This window comes from Theobroma umbraticum, unplaced genomic scaffold (genome assembly GCF_002168275.2).
Source record: "Theobroma umbraticum cultivar Fairchild unplaced genomic scaffold, ASM216827v3 scaffold_95.0, whole genome shotgun sequence".
Lineage (NCBI taxonomy): Eukaryota > Viridiplantae > Streptophyta > Magnoliopsida > Malvales > Malvaceae > Theobroma > Theobroma umbraticum.
The window spans coordinates 9,907,899-9,927,905 of record NW_018397257.1 but is presented as its reverse complement, the minus strand read 5'-3'; the positions used below and the strand labels follow the sequence as shown (position 1 = coordinate 9,927,905).

At 35.3% G+C, this 20,007-nt stretch overlaps 5 protein-coding genes across 7 annotated transcripts; 1 reads left to right on the top strand and 4 right to left on the bottom strand.

Moving 5' to 3' along the window:
• Positions 1–246: 246 nt before the first annotated feature.
• Positions 247–2,978, bottom strand: LOC110411967 (scarecrow-like transcription factor 11 (SCL11)). Of its 2 annotated transcripts, XM_021422345.2 has the most exons (6): positions 2,752–2,978; positions 2,301–2,389; positions 1,652–1,733; positions 1,483–1,547; positions 930–1,172; positions 247–739 (listed from the first exon to the last, which is right to left on the bottom strand). In XM_021422345.2, exons 1-6 carry the CDS (start codon positions 2,791–2,793, stop codon positions 730–732), a joined length of 531 nt encoding a protein of 176 aa, XP_021278020.1. In that variant the 5' UTR covers positions 2,794–2,978; the 3' UTR covers positions 247–729. The 2 variants fall into 2 exon arrangements, with proteins under 2 accessions (XP_021278020.1, XP_089638973.1); XM_089782847.1 differs by lacking the exon at positions 247–739 and having other exon boundaries at positions 751–1,172.
• Positions 2,979–4,460: 1,482 nt separating this feature from the next.
• LOC110412232 (Ubiquitin fusion degradation UFD1 family protein) lies at positions 4,461–7,458 on the top strand. Of its 2 annotated transcripts, XM_021422752.2 has the most exons (11): positions 4,462–4,611; positions 4,757–4,828; positions 4,919–4,973; positions 5,334–5,396; positions 5,605–5,629; positions 5,747–5,779; positions 5,877–5,998; positions 6,097–6,227; positions 6,321–6,544; positions 6,665–6,909; positions 7,029–7,458. In XM_021422752.2, exons 3-11 carry the CDS (start codon positions 4,971–4,973, stop codon positions 7,116–7,118), a joined length of 936 nt encoding a protein of 311 aa, XP_021278427.1. In that variant the 5' UTR covers positions 4,462–4,611; positions 4,757–4,828; positions 4,919–4,970; the 3' UTR covers positions 7,119–7,458. The 2 variants fall into 2 exon arrangements, with proteins under 2 accessions (XP_021278426.1, XP_021278427.1); XM_021422751.2 differs by lacking the exon at positions 4,757–4,828 and having other exon boundaries at positions 4,461–4,611.
• A 386-nt stretch (positions 7,459–7,844) lies between these two features.
• On the bottom strand, positions 7,845–10,125 carry LOC110412496 (uncharacterized protein C24B11.05-like). Its single transcript, XM_021423033.2, has 9 exons — positions 9,921–10,125; positions 9,473–9,540; positions 9,284–9,349; positions 9,074–9,171; positions 8,948–8,985; positions 8,776–8,863; positions 8,400–8,690; positions 8,227–8,292; positions 7,845–8,101 (listed from the first exon to the last, which is right to left on the bottom strand). Exons 2-9 carry the CDS (start codon positions 9,531–9,533, stop codon positions 7,946–7,948), a joined length of 864 nt encoding a protein of 287 aa, XP_021278708.1. The 5' UTR covers positions 9,534–9,540; positions 9,921–10,125; the 3' UTR covers positions 7,845–7,945.
• Positions 10,126–10,959: 834 nt separating this feature from the next.
• LOC110412494 (uncharacterized protein C24B11.05-like) lies at positions 10,960–13,350 on the bottom strand. Its single transcript, XM_021423031.2, has 8 exons — positions 13,123–13,350; positions 12,564–12,630; positions 12,404–12,469; positions 12,198–12,295; positions 11,983–12,108; positions 11,594–11,881; positions 11,384–11,449; positions 10,960–11,286 (listed from the first exon to the last, which is right to left on the bottom strand). Exons 1-8 carry the CDS (start codon positions 13,276–13,278, stop codon positions 11,128–11,130), a joined length of 1,026 nt encoding a protein of 341 aa, XP_021278706.1. The 5' UTR covers positions 13,279–13,350; the 3' UTR covers positions 10,960–11,127.
• Positions 13,351–14,430: 1,080 nt separating this feature from the next.
• On the bottom strand, positions 14,431–20,007 carry LOC110412609 (ATP-dependent zinc metalloprotease FTSH 10, mitochondrial-like). Its single transcript, XM_021423191.2, has 8 exons — positions 19,654–20,007; positions 19,330–19,558; positions 18,882–18,953; positions 18,235–18,368; positions 16,833–17,312; positions 15,882–16,649; positions 15,334–15,561; positions 14,431–15,062 (listed from the first exon to the last, which is right to left on the bottom strand). Exons 1-8 carry the CDS (start codon positions 19,702–19,704, stop codon positions 14,583–14,585), a joined length of 2,442 nt encoding a protein of 813 aa, XP_021278866.1. The 5' UTR covers positions 19,705–20,007; the 3' UTR covers positions 14,431–14,582.

Below are 20,007 nucleotides of genomic sequence, written 5' to 3'. Positions count from 1 at the left end.
ATTATTCAGTAGGCTTACCATTCTATTTGGTGTAGTTGTAAAATATCAACCCCTAGAAGTAAAGGTTGGATGTGTGTCTCATTAACTCTTAATTCTAATGTACTATTTTAAATGAATTCAATTGCATTCAAAACAAGTAGGAAGGTAACAAATCCTTTCCTTTTCTTTCTTTCCCTTTCCGGATGGTTGGGGGGAAGTGACTTTCCAGGGATCGACTAGAAGACTGTCTCGAAAGGCTGTGCTTTAAATAAGCATACACCAAAAGTTACCTGGAAATAAAATTCGCAATTTTGAGGAAACCCATTGCAATTCTCACTGCAACCTGCCGTGGCAGATCTTTTAGCTTTACCATTTCCCTGATTACATACATCATTATCAGATGCAGGTATGATGGAGATAAGATGACAATCCTTTTACGATCATCGAAACACACTCAGCGCCCGAAGGCAAGTGAAGCAGTTAGATTTAGGGAAAGATGACATGAGAGGGCTCACAGTATTTCAAATAATTGAAACTACTAAAAGATGGAAACCAAATAACTTTCATATAGCCATATGTGTTGGACGGAAGACATTGTAGTGGCACCACAAATACTTTACTTATTGTTTGTTGTTTCACAGCATGCAGGTATTCTCGAGAGCAAATTCAGCACAAGCAGACAAACAGCTCCAAGCTCATTCAATCTTTTTGAGCATTGTAAATCAAGTTCTTGGCTTCTTCTCGAGTAAATCAACTTAAACTGCTTCACAAGAGTCTCAAGCTTAGCAGACAGGGTGGGGGGAGAAAGAGAGTAAATTAACTTAAGCAATTTGAGAAGTTAAGAAAGCTGAGCTTCAATAATATGACAACAAGGTTACATATTTAATTATAGGAACCTGGAAATAAGTATTAATGTACTCACAGAACATAATTTTCCTAATTATAATCACCTCTTAGACTTTGGTGGCCTAAGAAGTTTCCAGTCCAGCTTCTCACGCTTTGACTGCTTTTGGGAGGAGGCTTTACTGCTGCTTGGTGACGATTGAACTCCATGACCATTTTTTGGTGATTTATTTGCATACTCAGGTTCAGAAACCATGTCAGACTGTTTTCTTTTAAGGTCTCCATTACCTTCGTATTTATATGTTCGGACCCTCGAGCAGTCAGCTCCTTCAGATTCAGATCTATGTTCACTGTCACAATCCAAGGGCAAAAAGTAAGATTAAATGTATGCATATTTTGCAGACATGTGCTCATTTCAACTTACCCTACCATCTGAAGTAAAGCTACATAAGACTAGCATTTCCAACTTAACATGCCTATATTTCTTCCATTGACTAAATGTTTCCTTTCAAGAGTTAATCATTTTGATTAAAATCTTTCATTTCTTAAGACAAGAATTTATGAATTCCAGCACAAAGTGCATAATAATCGTCAAAAACTTTCAGGAAATTACCTGGACATTAACACAAGACCTGTTAAAATTTAAAATAACATACCCACCTAGACAACGTTCTTCCACCAGAGGCATCCGGCTGACACACATTTGATGCATCCTCATTCAGTTTCTACCAAGACAAGGCTTTTACATGAGGGCACAAGCCATGAGAGAAGCACAGAAGGTGAATAGTCATTGGGAAAAATTCTTAGTTCACTTGACCTTTATACTCACATCAATAGAAGGATTGAAACTTTGAAATGACATCCGTCCTACAATAGCTCCTGGATGGGGATCCCCTTCCATAATGACCACACTGAATGTATGCAAATACAGAATTAGAATTAAACAAATTAAAATGAGGAAAAAACCAGAAACAAATGAGCAGATCTCACAAGTGGTTGCACCCTATAAAATCCATTTATCAGGGATCCCTTCTTTGTTTTCTATTTTAAATCTACACAAATAATTCTGCTTTCTGCAGATTGGGGGGGAACCAAGATTGACCACCAGATACTGGAGGCATTGCAATGATCAGCATCCCTACTAGATTGGCAATATGCTGCTAGCCCCCCATATTCCTATTTGAACACTAAAAAGGCCCCATCCCTATTTCAATGATCTGCATTGCAAGAATCTTCAATTCTGAGGAAACAAAAACACATTGGCCGTTCTTCCCTCTGACCTTAAAGCATAAGTTCATTTATGTATAAAGTATGACCTATTTGTATCTCTGTCCTCGCGTGTGTGTGTAATCATAGAATCATATTGGAAGCACACTAACGTCAAAGGCTCATTGCATATAGTAACTGAAGAAGAATACTTAATACTCTTAACAGATTTAAGATAATTAAAAAAAAAAAAAAAGGTGGGATTTTTGTACCATTTTCTAGTAATAGTATTACTCCCTTCAGGATTAACGTCTTCTTCTTTCTTAACTTTCTCCTCTCTCTGAGCTGCCCTTTGCATGAACTATTATTGCATTAAATAAATAAAGCCCATATAAGTTAAAGATTCAAAATTTTTCAACTTGAAAAGAAAAAAAATCAAGAAAATAAAGGAATCCCAGATGAATTAACACAAGGCCTAGTTCAAATCTCAAGTAGCTATATAAGAAACTCAAGGATCTCCATAATCACAAAAAAGAATTATCACTACAAATTCAAAGGAAAATCAACAAAACGATAAATACTCGGATAAGTTAAAGCGAAAAACAGCTCAAAGATCAAGTTGGTATAACAAAAATTCAAGCCAAAAACCCAAAAAAAAAGAAAGAAAAAAAAAACAAAAACAAAAACTTGAACGAAAGAATAAGCTTCGTTCTGTTGGTTTACCTTCAAGCCCCTCAAAGTACTGGAGAGCTCTCGCTTCGCCATTTTAGCCGCCGAATTTCCCTCCAAGATTAAATAAAGAGCTTTGAAGCTTTGAAGTAAAAATAATTAATTTTTTTTTTGTTAAATTTCTCTTTTTTCTGTCGCTGCAGTGTTGTAAGAGGGAAACAGAACAAGGGAAAACGAGGGTTAGGGGAGGACGATTTTGTTTTGTTTTGTTTTCCTAAAAGAGTTTGATTTAGGGCTGCCAATTGCTCGTTCCTAGGCTGACTTGAATTGAGACTTTTAGGGCCCAAAAGCTAGGCCCACTGAGCCCCGCCATTGCAATTGCAAATTGCATTCATATTTTTTTTTAACCATAAATTTTACCTACACTTTTTATATTATTAACTTTTTAAATAATGTATGTGAATAAATAAATTAATTTAAATTACAAATATTTTCATAATTTTATTAGGTAGATTAATAGTTTAATCTTTACCAAATTAAAAGTTATTCATAATGTACTAGGCAAAAAAAATTCTATAAAATTTAAAATTAATCAAGATCATTTATTAAGCTCAAATTTCATATGATACCAATACTTAGTTAGGTTTTAATTAAATGTTTTCTCGAGATTTAATCATTTTTTCTCTACTCAATAAAATTTTTTTATCTTCATTAACTTCTCTTAATATTATACTTTATGTAGTTTTTATCATGTAAATTAAGCAAATTAATAGACCTAGAAGTATAAGAAGTTTTATAAATGAAGGAAAAAAAAGAATCATATAAATTAGAAAAAACATAGAGTGATCTTGATGTTGGATACAAAAGAAAATAATTAAAAACTAATTTTCATTTTTTAAATAAGGATAGAAGAAGCATTCATTCATAAAAAATAGGATCAACCCCCGTTGCGTATTGATACTTATCGGGTATAGAATAGATCTGCTTCTCTTTTTTCTTCTGAGCTGAATTCTTCCCTTATTACTAATTATTACTAATGGAATAGAACAAATATTAATCCTTTCTCTGAAAGAATCCACCGAAAAATCATGGATCTCATATCAGTAAAAGATGAGATAGATTTTGGATATATAAATATTGGTCTTCTATCACTTATTAGGTATATATTTTAGGTTAAGAATATGAGTATGTAATTTATAAGTTTTTTCCCGCGATAAGTAATATTAGAGTAGATTCAAATTTTCACTAATATAGGACCTTATGAGAGATATAAGGGTCGAAGTAGAGTTGGATTAATGCAAAAATCTCTCTTTTTTACAAATAAAGAACCAGTGTAATAAGAGCATTGCATAATTAGGTAAGATAATATATCATATATTTTATATTAATAAAAGATGGGGTGAGTTTTAAATATATAAACATAAATGAGGTAGAATGTCATAAATCTCATGTTAGTAAGAAATAAGGTGATCTTATATATATATAAATATAGATGAAGTAGAATGTTATAAATTTTACGTCAATAAGATATCAGGATGAATCTTTAATATATAAACATGAATTTTTCATCACTTATCATACATGTCTTTTGAATTAAGAATATAAATTTGTACTTTATAGAATTATTTAAATTTTATTTTTAGAGCTTAATATAAACCAATGATTTATAGTAATTTATAAACTTATTTAAATGTTATTTTTAAACCTTAAAGCCGCCTGGATTGAAATTAAGTAATGATCCGTGACAAAAAACTCTCCTAATTTAATTTCAGTAGGACCTAAGGTAGTAGAAGAAGAAAAAGCCATCCATTATAAATCACCCTGAACGCCAAGAAAAGAGAAGCAAAGAGTTTTCAATATAAACGCGAAATTTGGCAATCGTCTTCTTCACCCATCAAAGACAACAAATCAAAGGTTTCAACTTTCAATCAAAAACCCAAAACCCATTTTTATTTTCACATGTTTGTCTTCATCTGATTCACAATGTTCCCTCTTTCTAGCTTTCTGTCTTATCTTTTCACCTTTCTCAAAACTGGGCCTTTTTTTGTTTATTTTTCAGAATCCTTGTTGCTTGATGGGATTGTTCTTGCATGTTAAAGTGTCGATCGTTTGTATTAAATCAGTTGTTTTGGTAGATCATGATGGGAACTCGGTTTTGTTCATTTTTTCATTAATGTATCACTTATCTGTTTGATTTATTGACTTTCTTCTTTTATGGCAGATTTTCTGGTGATCTTGTTGGAAGAAGTTATTGAACTCAAAACTTTGTGATCATGGTATGTTTAGTGATTTATATTTATTTTCTTTCTCGTTTGGTGTGTGTTTTTTATGGTCATCTGATATAATTTAGAAAGCCAATGGCAGTTTGGTTTGGATAGTATTGATTCATCACAACAATGTGATCGTTGATCATAATAATTTTAACAATTTGTTTCTATGACTAGGTTTTACTTTTTCATTAACTGATCATAACCGGTTGTAGCGGTATTTCCCGGAATAGATCAAAAGCTTGAAAGATATTCTGTTTAGCTTGACAAACTAGTAGGCTGCCCCTAGCGTAGGTTATGGTTGTCATATAATTGTGATTATTCTCAGTTAATTAATCTTTTTTCTTTTTCTTTTTTTTTTTATTGCAGGACCGTGGTAATTCAACATTTGAACAATGTTATCGATGTTACCCTGTCTCTTTCATTGACAAGGTTAGAGGATTACAACTTGAATACAGGACAGGGAGAAAAAGGGCTTTTGTTGGTTAAACTTTTATTACTGCATTCTGTAGATGATCTCATGCACTCTTTTATTGTCTTCTTTGGTTGATTGAGGTGTAGAATCATCCCAGTAAAGTGCTCTTGGTTGTTCCATGAGGTTTCATTCCACTTTGATTCTAATTTGTTTAAGTATTTGCAGGCACATCTGGAGAAGGGGGATAAAGGTATGTTGATCTTCTTCACCATGCCTCTCGCTCTATCTTTCCCTTCCTCACTCTGATTAGTCCAAATGTAATTTTCAAGGCAATTGACTAATTATCAGGATTGCTTGTTATTTCCAGCTATTATGCCTCCCTCAGCTCTTGATCGGCTTGGTAACTAGATGACTCAACTTCCTTCTTTTATCCCTGTTAATACATGCAAATGCTAGCCTTGTTTTATCCTGATATTAACGACAATCTTGCTATCCAGCATCACTGCATGTCGAATACCCAATGTTGTTTGAGTTGACTAATGCTCCTGTTGAGCGAGTTTCTCATTGTGGGGTTTTGGAGTTCGTTGCAGATGAAGGCATGATATACTTACCATACTGGGTATGGTTTTTACTTGTCCTTATTCTTTTAATATCGTGATTTAGAGATGGTGTTTGTTGATTTTGTTCTGCTTGCTTACCCTCCATTTTTGTTTTCAGATGATGGAGAACATGCTCCTCCAAGAGGGAGATATTGTGCAGGTGAAAAATGCTAGCTTAGCAAAGGGAACCTATGTGAAGCTGCAGCCCCACACTATGGACTTCTTAGACATCTCCAACCCGAAAGCAATGTTAGTTTATCTTCATGGCTATTTCTTATGAGTAGCAAATACAATGATCTGCATTCATTTCTTAAATTCCTTCTTTTCTGTGCTTGCTTGCAGCCTGGAAACTACACTGAGGAGTTACTCTTGCTTAACTACTGGTGACACTATCATGGTCCCTTATAACAATAAAAAGTATTATATTAATATAGTTGAAACAAAACCTTCCCCTGCAGTCAGTATTATTGAAACTGATTGTGAGGTGGACTTTGCCCCTCCTCTTGATTATAAAGAACCTGAAAAGCCAGTTCCCTCTCTAAGGTCAAAAAGGATGCCACCTGAAGGTTTGTTCCTCTTATTCTTTTCGGTTTTTAGTTTCTCGGAAAAAAAATTTCATGGTTGAAATTAACTATTAAATTTACTAATAATCCATTCAACAAATGACCTCGCTACCAATATTTCAGCTGAAGAAGAGCCACCTAAAAAAGTTACTAAGTTTAGCCCGTTCAGTGGTTCAGCAAGGCGCTTGGATGGCAAACCCTTGACACAACCAGCTGCACTGCCTGTCTCTTCCTTGCTTAAACAACATAATTCAAATGCTGGCAATGAAACTGTTGCTTCCAAGTCCTCAAGCTCTACTTCAAGTCAACACGCTGGAAAGCTTGTGTTTGGTTCGAATGGAGGTCAGCCCCCAAAGGAAACAACAAAAGTACGTTGCTCTATACTAGTTTAATGGTAGAAGTCTCTGAATTCATTCACTTACATATTTTAAGAATTCTTGTTTTACTTGCCAAAAAAGTCAATTTATATCTTTGGCTTTTTCTGTAGGTTGCCATGAAGAACGGTAGAGAGCCGCCTAAAGAGGAAGAACCAAAGTTTCAAGCCTTCACAGGGAAAAAGTATTCACTGAGAGGATGACCGCATTCAAACTTTTCTGTGGTCCATCCGTTGAGATTTCAAATAGACCATTTTTGTTCATTGAAGACCGATGCCCAAAAGGGCTCAGAAACTTCTTTAGGGTTTTTTGCCACTGAATAATTAACTAATTATGTTCAGTTGATTCAAAAAATTGGTATGGGCACAGGGCACTTGAATGGTTCAAATGTCAAGGGTACAACAGACTTGCAAGGGTATATAAACAAGTTATTTAAATTTAGGTATATATAAAGTTGAAAATCAGCAGTTTTTTGACATAGATGTGGATTATGTTTTTTCTCCTTTCGTTCTTCCCCCTCCCAGATGCAGTTGCCTTTTGCCCTGACATGATCTATGTGTTCTATCTCATTAGTTGCTTTGTTTTGTACGTACATAAGCTCCTTTGAATATGAAACATGAATTCTCCAAGATGCTATTAAATGTTAACCAGATTGACACACCAGAAACTTGATAAGGGTTCTTTTTATTTCCCTTGATTGAGGTGTATATGTCAAGAATACAACACAGCTTTGTCTCCCATATCCATATTAACCATAAATGAGATAATTTCCATATGAAAGATAATGGTTTAATTGTTCCTTTTGCTTAAACGAGTAGGGGGATGGAAGATAAGGACATTTATGTTGGCCATTTTCAAGGCTGTCCATAACAGGTCAAAATGCTAGCAGTCATACAACCATCCACTATCAAAGTTGGGAAAGTGACAAATTTTATTAAATAAGGCACTAAAATTTTATTTCAAAGATCCACTCTGTTTACATGTTACAAAGAGAATAACGAAGGCCCACCAAATACGTATGGTCTAAGAGCTAAGCTCTAACTGTTGTCTCAACAGAAACCTTCCCAGAATACCGGATGTTCTCAGCCTTCTCATCTGCTTCCCAGAGCTCCGGCAATGCTTCTCTGATATTGTGAATGCTCTCCAAGGCATAATCCACACCGTCCGTTCGGTGAGAAGTTCCCACCTATTGCATATCATGGGAAACTAGTGAGGAAAACCATTCTCAAACCAATTATGGAAAAAGGCAAAACCAAACGGAAGAATCACCAGGCAGCAAATTTGTTTGTTATTAGTTATTCAGTAGCTTACCCACACGGTGTGAAGGCCCATATTTTTACCAGACTGTAGATTGCGGATGCTGTCATCAAAGAACAACTGCAAAAGCAAGACATCATAACATCAGTAGAAGTAATTCAAAATCACTACAATAGTTTTTAGACTCAATTGGATAGTCTGAAAAGTAAAAAGTTCGATTAATTTACCGTTTTCTGGGGGTTGATGTTGGCAATCTCGAAAACTTGTTCAAATGCTTTTTCAAATGGTTTGCAGACAACTGGAGTACTTGGAAGGTCGAGGTGAGAATCAGGACGAGCACTGTAGCTACTGACGTCAAAAACTCCGGCTTTTGAGAAGAATCTTGCACCATCAGCAGAAGAGTTGACTTTGTTTGCGGGATTCAGAGTCTCAAAGCATATAATCCCTTCGAAGCAGCCCTCCAATCCCAACCTGTTAAGCACCCTGGCAGCATGGTTCTTATCTGCGTTCGTGAAAATCTGTAGACAAGACCAGAACATAGTCACAAGAGAGGCTCTAGATGATCACAAATGGTAATTCATGTGAAGGGCTAGGAGATCTTACAACTTTCCGAATAGGTAGGCTAAGCAATAGACTCCTTAAAACAGGGTCAGGTTTTAGCATCGTATAGGGCAATCTCCCATGAACAAAACTGTAAGACAGGAATAAGTAAGACCAATATCCCATTTATAAACTCATCGAAAGATAAAAGGATGAATGGTAGAAAACTCTGTACCCGTGAAAATCATCATAATCAAAGTCGTAGCCAATAGCCTGAAGAAGAAAAAAAATGTCATCTTTCTATAGTTCAAACATTCTCAAAAGAGCTTCATATTCCGAAGAATGTTATGATAACCTTTACCTTTAAACCAGCCATTGTTGTACCATAATACTTGTACAGTGAAACACATAATTCATGAACCTTTTCCTCCTCCATTCCAAGCGTCTTGAGCATATATTCTTGAAAAGGGTATCCAGAAAAAAAATTATAAAAAAAAAAGGCTATGAATTTCAATAGGAAGCTAACAAATTGTCAAAATAGTGAGACCCTTCAACAAAACAGTAACAATACCTTGAATGTTCCTGGTAACTTCCCTTGACAAACCAGAAGTCAGAGGATAAAGAGTGTCATCTAGATCTGTAAGTTTGTTTACAATGGTTCAAGGCAAAAAATGAAACAAATTATAATGATTAGCTTAGAAAAGTTTGGATTTTTACATATTAAGAGATGTATGTTAAAAAAGAAAGATAAGAAATTTACCAAATACAAGACATTCATATTTTGGGTCAATGGCCTGATTGATCTGATCTTCATAATCCATTTTTTATCTTCAAAAAGAGTTGTACCAAGAAAATAATTAAATTCTTCTACAAATTCAGGCATAACCCAAAACAAAGATTCAAAAATCTTCAAAAATTTAAAAAAAAAAATTCTTCCATTTCAGGTAGGGAAGAAAAACAAACATTTTTATCAGCAAAATAGTTTTTGCATTGATGCAACAAACCCCAAATTCAGACAGAGATTTCATCATTCTCTTAAATATCCAGATGACAGAAAACACATTGAAACATCAAATACGTAAACATTAACCAAAAGAAAACAACCTTAATCGACACGAAAGAAAAAATGTAGCATCAAACAAACTCAAAACTCAACTGAAAAGAGAAGATAATAACAAGAACAAAACATGTAAAGAATCGAACATTACCGCATCCGAAGTAATCGAGACTGTAAGAAAAACAGAACCTTTAAATCTTTTTAATTAATTAAAGCAAAAATAAATGAAGAAAAAAATGAGAGGAAAGGGAGAAGCAAGGGAGGAACAATGGCGTTCAAGAAGGCATTAAATGGTGGGGGAGTGGTGTTGAGGGGCTAGGGAGGTCGTTTAAGGAAGCGTTGGGAGAAAGAAAAGAAATGGAGAGAAATACAGAGAGAAGTCACGATCTAGAAGGAACCGCAAAAAAAACAAAAAAATTAAGCTGGAGCTGACGTGGTCCAACCAAAACGTGACATGTTGGGGAGTCGATGCGTCCGATTAAAGTCGAACTAATGATGGGTTCTTGTCGACACATGTCGCACCAAGCCCACATGGTTTGCCACATAATAAATCACCCATAACGTCGTTTGTTTTTTTTTTTGAAGGTTTGCTTACGTTATTTCTAAAGCCCCTCATTTTAGATTTATAGAATTAATATTTTTCTTTTGATAGGTATAGAATTAATATTTTCGATAATAAGTGTAATATTTTAAAAAAATTTTAAATAAATTCTTTTATTATATTTAATTAAATTTTTATATTTATGTAATATTAATCAGATATTAACATCAAAAATAAAAAATATTATATAACATAACATTAACATGAAAAAGAAAAAATATGATGTGTATTAATATGTCATGTTACTATTTAATACACATTAACACCACCGTTGTAACAGCTTAATTGACTACAAATGCGAAAAATAAAAATTTGATTGAAATAATAAAATTTTTTTAAAATAATTTAAAAATTGTTTTAAATATTATGCAAGAATAATACTTTGTTAAACACTTCACATATTTTATTCTTAACTTGAGGGCAGGAAAGGGAAATTAAAAAGTCTGCTTTTTCATAATGCAGTAAATTTGTTTAGTATATTTCAATTATTAACATTTCAGAGACAAGATAAAGTGGAGCAGATGGTCGGTGTAGCCCAGATTGCAAGACACGGAAATAAGAAAAGAAAAGTCCAAAAGTTGCAGCCACCTGAATCAAGAAAAGATACTCTTTATTGATGGTTAAAGTGAAAGATACAAATTCCACACTGAGGACAAAAAGTGGCTGTGGACACAAATCTACACCACAAAATGTTAGAGGGATTGTTGGAATTTTGTGAAATTTTGATCTTGACATTTTGCTGTTGATCAGGAAGCAGCTAGGCCATCACTGATGTCTGGATTGCAACCTCTCCAGAATACCTGACACCTTCTGATTTCTTGTTATCTGCTTCCCACAGCTCTGGGAGTGCTTCCCTGATGTTGTGTATGCTCTCTAATGCATAATCTGCTCCATTTGTTCTCTGGGAAGTGCCCACCTGCATTGGATGTGAGTAAAAATCAAACTATCAGTTCTGCAAGAATCTGAAAATACAAGTCTTCCTGGAGTTATCTCTACATTCTGTAACAACTTACCAACACAGTGTGGAGGCCTATTTGTTTTCCTGTTTGTATGTTGCGGACGCTATCGTCAAAGAAGAGCTGCAAAGAGGGAGAAAGGGTTGTTAGATCAAAGAATTCATCAGAGCCTCGTTTATAATCCTAAAGACCTTAAATGAAAGCTAAATATACAGCAGCTGATTATTTGTGCAGTAATTTTCCTGGAGAAGAATTGATTTATCTTACTGTTTTTTGAGGGTTGATGTTAGCTATATTGAAGGCTTGTTCAAATGCATTTTCAAATGGTTTGCAGATTATTGGGGTTTCTGGAAGTGCTGATTGGCAAGGGCAATTGGTGGCATCAAGAATTTCAGAACTTAAGCCTCTCAACTTCAAGCTGTCTTCTCCATCTGAAGTACTGCTTCCATTAGTGGGGTTAAGTGTCTCAAAGCTTATAACCCTTTCAAAGCAATCCTCCAAGCCAAGTTTCCTTAGAACTTTAGCCACATGGACCTTATCCCCGTTTGAGAATATCTGTTTCAGAAAGGAAGGGAAAAGAATTCAATGATGATGACAAACATGTTTCCAGATGAATGAATAATAAGTTGACCTTGTTTTGAGGCAATGAAACTTACAACTTTGCGAATTGGCAAGCTAAGCAAAAGACTCCTCATGACAGGATCAGGTTTCAGGTTCTCGTACGGTAATCTCCCATGAACAAAGCTATGGTAGTCATCATGGTCAAAGTTATAGCCAACAGCCTGCATATGAACAAACACAATAATACTCATATACCGTCATCATAGTTTTGGAACCATTATAATCAACCGAAAAAGAGTCAAGACTTTACCCTGAGACCAGCCATTGATGTCCCATAATTTTTGTATAGCACGCGATTAATCTCTGTGACTTTGTTTCCTTCTATTCCAAGCTTTTGAATCATGAATTCTGCACAATTGAAAGCAGAAAGAATATATAATGTGTATGAAAGAGAAAAGAGAAAAGAAAACCCAATTAGCAAACATATTGGGAACTAGAAAATCGGGTATGCAACACCTTCGATATTCTTGGTGCATGCCTTGGATAAACCAGAACTCAGAGGATAAAGGGTATCATCCACATCTGACAGAAAATATATTCAGAATTGTTAGTGACATATTGCAATGGTTTTCCAGTCTTGAGAATTACAAGGATCTGATACTGCAGAAAGACTTACCAAAGAGAAGACACTCGTATTTTGCCGCTGGAACATGCTGATACTTGTTTTCATACTCCATTTTGATCTGCAAAATGAAAAAAAAAAAAAAAAGAAATTGAAAAAGCTGCTAATATCACAACTGTTTTTTTTTTTAAATCTCACCGACTGAGTTAGCTCTATCAGCATCAAAAGCATAGTCTTATAGTTAAATAAGATGTTCTCCACAAAGCTTTGTTCAACAGGGAGAGCATGGGAGGCAGCAAGAGGTAGAGAAATTCTTTGGCTGTTCTGCCGGAAAAGGCAATTCCATTTGCAGCTTTATTAAATGTTTCTGCCCGGATATATTTCGCAATAGAGTTTGCTGCAGCACCTGGCTGCAATCACAACCTCTCACTGCCAAATGTTTCCATGGCAACAATCACAAAGATTCGCAACGACCAAAGTTACAGGTATGAAAAACCTGCACTTTTGATAGCCACTTGTTCATCAATCCAAATAGGTAGGCGCACACTGACAGATTGATCGGTGACCTCCAAACTTATCAGAAAATATCAGCAAAAAACACAACCATACCAACCTTAAGAACTAATAAGAACCTGAACTTGACACCTGAACGAAATGAAAGCCCAAGTAAACTTTGAACAAATTGGCAATGAGAATGAGAAGGATATATCAAAACTACAATACGAAGATACATCACAAGAGAGTGCAGATGGGGGTTTATATAGGGCATAAGAAAGCCATAGAAATCAAAACATCGTCAAGGAAAGAGACAGGAAACTCATATGAATCCTGCCGTTTGATTGGGTCCTAGAGTATGAAAAGGGTGTGCGAGACCACTGACTGGCAACATCTTTTTGACCTTCCAGGACAAAGTTGAGAACGACAGTTAAAACAAAGACCCCTTTAACAGTTCTTTGGTTTTTGCAAGGGTTAGGTACAACCGTTTCCCTGGTCACAATCCCCCAGCTTTGACAAGAAAAGTTGGGAGCTCATTTCCAGGCCTTTGGTACTCTCATTCATTTCATAAATGTTTCTGACAAATTGAAAACATTTTCCTTCCAAATGGAATTTGCCAACACTATTTAACCTCGAAGCCATTTTCACTGAATTTTGCCAATAAAATTTTCTTTTGCAAGCATAACGCTTGAATTACTTTTAACAAGTGTTTTTTGCTTTGAAGGATTAACTTACAATTTATGTGTATACATGTAACATGAATGTGCATTTCTTAAATGAATTATGAAGAAAAAAAAATGTGTCTTTCATCAAGCATGTTCATAATGACTTATTTCTTCAACCCCTAGAAATAATTATCATATTCCATAAGCTATAATTGAGGCATAAAAAAAATACTAGTGTGAAATGGTTATGACTTAAAAGAAAGTATAAAAGATTTTTGAGGCATGGAATTCAACTAATTTTTCGTGTAGTAGGAATTGTTCTAATTAAGAGCATATTAAATTTTCTTTTTAATTAGTTAAATTTTCCTTTCATCATTTTCTAGATATTGACACTTTTGTCAAGTTTCCACCTGAAATACAAAGGAATATGACTAGCTGGATAGGGGCTGCCTGTGATGCGTTTGCCTTTACATCATCTCATTAAGATAATAGAATCAAGGTTTAATCACGTGTCTGACTAATGAACTGAAATAGAATAATATAACACGTTTTGTTTATATTTACTTTTTTCTTTCTTTTTTATTATTAAAATTGCATTTGCAACACGTTTGATGCTGTACGGAAGGAAGAATAAAACAAATTACCTTCACGCATCATCTCCCCTTTTGGCCTCCAAACTTTACCGTTTGTTTGTTTGCACTATTGCTATATTAAGGCTTAGTTTTGGTTAAAGAGGAGTCTCGCCTAATAAGCTCACTAGGTATCCATGAAATGAAATGAGTAATGCCAACGTAAATGATATACAACTGAAGAAGATCATTAATGGCAATTGAACAAAGAAAAAAAAATTTGTGTTAAGGAAAAATCAGAAACAATTTATGAACTTAATGTACAATAACAAAAACCCCAATGATCAAGTGGGGACAACCTGAGGATCAAGGGGTGCTGATCCATCATTTTCCACACTTCCAACCTCAGGGGCTTGCATGCTCTTATTCGCTTCTTCTTCAAACCCTTGCTTAAATCTGTCATAGTTTGTAAGTTCACTTGATTTGAATGGTCTTTCACCCAAAACTCGAACCAAATCGTCTTGGTGAAGAACTTCCTTTTCAAGCAACAACTCAGCAATCTCAGCTACTTGCTCCTTATGTTCCTCTATAAGTTGGACAGTTTTCTCATATGCCTTGCCTACCCACTCTCGAACTTCACCATCTATGATAGCCCCTGTCTTATTGCTATAGGGCTTCGACATCTCAAATCCATCATCCCTTTGAGGGAAAGAGAGGAGACCTACCTTCTCGCTAAAACCATAAACTGCCACCTGGGCATAGGTCATCTTAGTCACCTTTTCCAAGTCATTTTGTGCTCCTGTTGATATCTTTCCCAGCAAAACCTGATCATGAATTAAAAGAAGAACAAAAAAACTCAATATATATACCCATCGTCATTGAAAGACTGGATGCAATTTTCACATTTCATATTTAATTTTCCCTTTCCAGTTTCATTCACAAGGATGGCGAGCAAAAATGCCCTAATGATAGAATATTGGCTGAGTGAATAAATAACAACCATTGGGGAGCACTGAAGTCAACTATTTTCAAGAATACTTTTTCTCCATTTGCACCCCACCCAGAGTCATATGGAATAGTAAATTTGAAATTTACCTGTTCAGCTGCTCGACCACCAAGGGTCATGCAAGTCATATCAAAAAGCTGCTCCTTTGTCATGAGAAGGTTTTCATTTGGAACATACTGGGCAAACCCAAGTGCTGCTGTTCCACGAGGAACAATTGTCACCTTCAAGAGGGGTTCAGCATGCTCCAGGAACCAGCCAGCAACAGCATGACCTGATTCATGATAAGCAACAGTCTTTCGTTCGAGTTTGCTTATTACCTGCATGAAACCCAGAAGAACAGGGTTATTAGGGTATAAGAAAATAAGAAGGCCATGCACAAAAAGCCGATATAAAGTTATTTATCTCTGAACATAAAATGCAATGCAAAGATCACCATTACATATTAATGACCAGGAAAAAGGCAATGTTTAACTGAAAGAAGTTGCAGTTTGTGTTTTCCCACCGACAACATACAAAAGTGAACATGAATAAGACTTCATTTCAATCTTCTCAAGGACAATAGATATACTGCCATCAATATAAAGACAACCACAGAAAAGTAAGTATTAGATTAATCACATAGACAAGAGATAATTACCCTGTTCTTCTTCTCCAGACCACCGATGATCCTGTCTATAGCAGCCTCAAAATGTTCCATCGTGACCTGTGTCCCTTCACTCCTTGCAGCAATTAGAGCAGCTTCATTACAAACATTTGCAATGTCTGCTCCAGCAAATCCAGGAGTGAGAGCAGCAAGTCTTTGAGAGTAAAATGATGGTTCATTATCAAGCCTTATTTTTTTCAAGTAGATCTGAAATATTTGTTCACGTCCTTTAATATCAGGTTTATCTATTGAAATCTGACGATCAAATCGCCCTGGCCTCAGTAGAGCTTTGTCTAAAATATCAGGCCTATTAGTACCAGCAATCACAACTACTCCCGAAGTGGTTCCAAAGCCATCCATTTCTACCAGCAATTGATTAAGCGTACTTTCACGCTCATCATTAGAGCCTGAGAAGCCTCCACGGCCTCTTGCTCGACCAATTGCATCAATCTCATCAATAAATATTATACTAGGAGCACATTGCCTTGCTTCTTGGAACAAGTTCCTCACCCTGGATGGTCCAACACCAACAAACATCTCCATGAAATCAGAACCTGATATAGATAGAAAAGGTACACCCGACTCACCAGCAGTTGCTTTTGCTAGGAGGGTCTTTCCTGTACCTGGAGGGCCAACCAAAAGAGCACCTTTTGGAATTTTTGCTCCTAGTTCCTCATATTTCTTCGGGTTCTTAAGGAAGTGCACAAACTCCATGATCTCTTGTTTGGCCTCATCACAGCCAGCTACATCTTTGAAATAGACCTGGAGTGCCAGAAACAGGAAAGAGAGGAATATAACACTTTAGTACCATTCCATTTCTAGCAACATAAAGCTAAAGCAGCTCCATAAGTTTAGGTAATAAAACATAAAAAAAAAAAAAACTGCGAAATTTTTTCAGATTCAGGTGTTTCTTTTTAAGCACTAGTATAAGGAACAGAAACTAACCTTATTCTTGGAATTTTTATCCACTTTGGTTACATGGGCTTTCCCTATGTTGAAAATTCCACGGGCACCCTTACCACCACCTCCTCCAACACCCAATCCCCCTTGCATTCTACGCCCCATAAATGCAAGGGTTCCAAGAACTAATAATGTTGGTGCAAACCTCATCAACTCCTGGTACCACATCAATTCAGAGACGTATGTCACAGGAACATAATCGTGTGGGTCAATCCGTAATGCTTCTTGGGCTTCTTCCAACTTCTCCTCAAAAGACTCAACACTTCCAATATTGAAGTAGTATTTATATTGACCTCCATGTCCTCTAGCAGAAGTACCATCGACAGGCCCTTGGACGACATCATCACTTGTTTGATTGTATGGCGTGCTTCTCACATACACTTTTGCAACTGACTTATTAGAAACAACTATATGGTCGACTAAACCTGGTTCTAAAAGCTTGTTTTTGAATTCTTGGAAACTAATCTGCAAGAAAAGAGTTCCACAGCATAGGAACAAAAGCTTAGAAAATAGATAAAACTGCTTATATTTCAATACCAAACTAATGTGGACAAATGAAAAAAAAAAAATTCCAAACTGGTCAGTGATAGTCTATACTATGTCACATGGTTGAGTCAGAATGGTGCACTTAAAAGATCCTCAAGACAATATCACCAAAAGGATATGTCAAGCAAGTATGAGAAGTCTAAAACTGATCCCAAATACGGATGAAACACAATCCACCATACAACTCAATTTTCAAGAAAGTTGGACAGAGCTCCAAGACAAGCATCATAAGCAGCTCAAGTAGTGCATATAGACTCTAGACAAGTAAGTAGCTTTACCACAAATAGGTTAGAAAAGGAGTTACCTTTGCTCATAAAGCCTCTCCATTGATTTAGAAATGCAATTAAAAAAAAATTCAGTCCCATAATGCAGCTTAGATGAGTTGAATGAGTTCAGTTCGGTTAAGTATCAAATGAAGCGCAACCACAAAACTTGAAAAGGTTCCCAATCCCAGCATTGAGTTAACTCATGTTGGTGACATTCAACTCAATCCTGAGAGGCTAATATTTTAATCCACATAATTCCCAATTCCAGAATCCAGAAACCAAAACCATATATATCACAGATGCAGATGCTTCAAAACATATTTTCCAATAAAATGATTTCATTAAAAATGCAGTAAACAATTACAAAGTCAATACAAAGAAAACAAACAGGCTTTTTACCATATGCTTATAACATTTGTAATTATGACTCAAAATTCTATTACAATCTAATTTCCTAACCTCAAAATATGAAGAGTCTTATAGCATTGGAAGGATAATTATCAAATCAAAGTCAAGGTTAACCCACATAACTATGCAGACAATCAAACAAGCTAAAATATTTGGGCACCACTTACTTGTTGCTGCTCACTGGCACTCAAAGGAGAGTAAGAAAGTAACAGTGCAATCACTAACAAAGGGCTGATTAAATTTTGGAAAAGCTTTAGGAACATTTCCTGGAAATTCCCTTGGTCACCTGTGTTGGAATTCTCTGAATTGGAAACAAAAACAAAGTAAGAAGAATTGTAAAAATTCGTTGTAAGATATCTTGCAGGCAACCTAGAGGTAGATTTATAGACAATACTCGTACAAAGGAAAATAGCAAAAAATTGGTAGTCTTAGTACCATACTTTAATAAGCCACTGCAAACATAGTAAAAACTTGCAGGGCTGAGACAAACATCCTAGAAGAGATCATTCCATCCAATCTTTAAGCTTCTCATGTCACATGATTGTAAAGGGAAAACTACATAGAACTACAGTCCTGAAAGATAATACTACTATTGTCTTTAGCTTTATAATAAATGGCACCACAATTCATTTTCCCCAATCCTAACTGTTCTAGGGACGGAATATAAACAGCATTTTTTCTATTAGAAAAGAATTTAAAACCGATATCTTGGGAACATCTTGACAAATTGATTTTTCCACTCCCACATTGAAAAACTGGCTCAAAAAACGCATTTATAAATTGAAAACAAAGAGGGAGGGAGGTATGTACTCACCTTTGGAGTCAGATTTTTGGTCATTTTGCTTTGGAGTTTCCTTCTTTTCCTTAGGGTAAAAGTTCTCATAATCTGCAAAAAAGAAAATCATCTTAAAAACAAGAAGAAACAGTAACAACTAAGTTCAAACCAATGCAAATATAAAAATGCTAAACCCTATATCTTCATTAACTCATCAAATGTAACTATGAAAACTCAATGTAAAATTCTCCAAAATGCTAATCTCTAAACTTGCTTAGCACTAAAGAACAAGCCATTTACCCTAAAACAATAAGAAGAAGAATTTATTACATCTCCCTCCAAATTATAAATTTTAAAAAGAAAATAATTCAATTTCGTTAGCAAAATCTAACAAAGGTAACATTCACTAACAATTAGTATTAAACAATTTATTACCTAGAATATTGAAAAACAAAAAAAAAAATACAAAAAGGAGATATTGGCTTACTCTTCTTCTTTGGGGCTTCACTTGAGAAAAAGCGACGGATTCTAGGGTTAGCAAGAACGAAATTTAAATCTGATAAATAAGACTTGGAACAAAACTCCTTTCGAGCTCCTATCGAAGTTAGATAACCTCTCAAAAACCCTAATTCCCTATTTAGTCCATCTACGTTTCCGCTCAACCTTGGCGACCTCCCTCCGGTACTGCCACCGCCTCCGCCACGATACAACAAATTCTATTCAACAAATAAATTTTGTAAAAAAAAAGGCTCAAAAAATTATAAAAAAATTGAACTAAGAAAATTTAATCGGAAAAAAATAAATGACTTACCCTTAGACGAGAAGATCGGGAATATGAACGGCCTAGCTTAGAAAAGATCATATTTTGATGATTTAAGGAATTAAAGTATTATTATGGTCGAAAAAAGAATCTGATGATTACCAATCAAAAATGGATTTAATCAAAGAAACAATCCAGTAAATAACGTTAGTGTTTTTCTTTTTTTTTTTTTTTGGTGTAGTAGGGTTTTGGGTTGGATTTAAGCTGGAGAAAAAAAAAATGGGTTTTGTTTGGGGAAGGAAGATGATATATACGGCTTGTTTGGGCGCGAGATATTTGATGCTTATGTTAACGAATTTTCGTGGTCTAGTTTGTGATTGTATTGAGGTCAGTAAATGAGCTAGG

What these genes read in the sequence shown, in the direction of transcription:
- LOC110412232 (XM_021422751.2), top strand. An exon ending in CTCAGCTCTTGATCGGCTTG is followed by an intron (nt 5,780 to 5,876) that starts GTAACTAGATGA and finishes CTTGCTATCCAG; the next exon opens with CATCACTGCATGTCGAATAC. An exon ending in TGATATACTTACCATACTGG is followed by an intron (nt 5,999 to 6,096) that starts GTATGGTTTTTA and finishes TTTTGTTTTCAG; the next exon opens with ATGATGGAGAACATGCTCCT.
- LOC110412496 (XM_021423033.2), bottom strand. Translation starts at nt 9,533, where the DNA reads ATGGATTATGAAGATCAGATCAATCAGGCCATTGACCCAAAATATGAA. An exon ending in ATATGAATGTCTTGTATTTG is followed by an intron (nt 9,350 to 9,472) that starts GTAAATTTCTTA and finishes ACAAACTTACAG; the next exon opens with ATCTAGATGACACTCTTTAT. An exon ending in CAACAATGGCTGGTTTAAAG is followed by an intron (nt 8,986 to 9,073) that starts GTAAAGGTTATC and finishes TTTCTTCTTCAG; the next exon opens with GCTATTGGCTACGACTTTGA.
- LOC110412494 (XM_021423031.2), bottom strand. Translation starts at nt 13,278, where the DNA reads ATGCCCTATATAAACCCCCATCTGCACTCTCTTGTGATGTATCTTCGT. An exon ending in ATACGAGTGTCTTCTCTTTG is followed by an intron (nt 12,470 to 12,563) that starts GTAAGTCTTTCT and finishes ATTTTCTGTCAG; the next exon opens with ATGTGGATGATACCCTTTAT. An exon ending in CATCAATGGCTGGTCTCAGG is followed by an intron (nt 12,109 to 12,197) that starts GTAAAGTCTTGA and finishes GTTCATATGCAG; the next exon opens with GCTGTTGGCTATAACTTTGA.
- LOC110411967 (XM_021422345.2), bottom strand. Translation starts at nt 2,793, where the DNA reads ATGGCGAAGCGAGAGCTCTCCAGTACTTTGAGGGGCTTGAAG. An exon ending in AATACTATTACTAGAAAATG is followed by an intron (nt 1,734 to 2,300) that starts GTACAAAAATCC and finishes GCATACATTCAG; the next exon opens with TGTGGTCATTATGGAAGGGG. An exon ending in GTTTCAATCCTTCTATTGAT is followed by an intron (nt 1,548 to 1,651) that starts GTGAGTATAAAG and finishes TTGTCTTGGTAG; the next exon opens with AAACTGAATGAGGATGCATC.
- LOC110412609 (XM_021423191.2), bottom strand. Translation starts at nt 19,704, where the DNA reads ATGATCTTTTCTAAGCTAGGCCGTTCATATTCCCGATCTTCTCGTCTA. An exon ending in GTCTGGAGAAGAAGAACAGG is followed by an intron (nt 15,562 to 15,881) that starts GTAATTATCTCT and finishes GGTTTCATGCAG; the next exon opens with GTAATAAGCAAACTCGAACG. An exon ending in GTGGTCGAGCAGCTGAACAG is followed by an intron (nt 15,063 to 15,333) that starts GTAAATTTCAAA and finishes ATTCATGATCAG; the next exon opens with GTTTTGCTGGGAAAGATATC.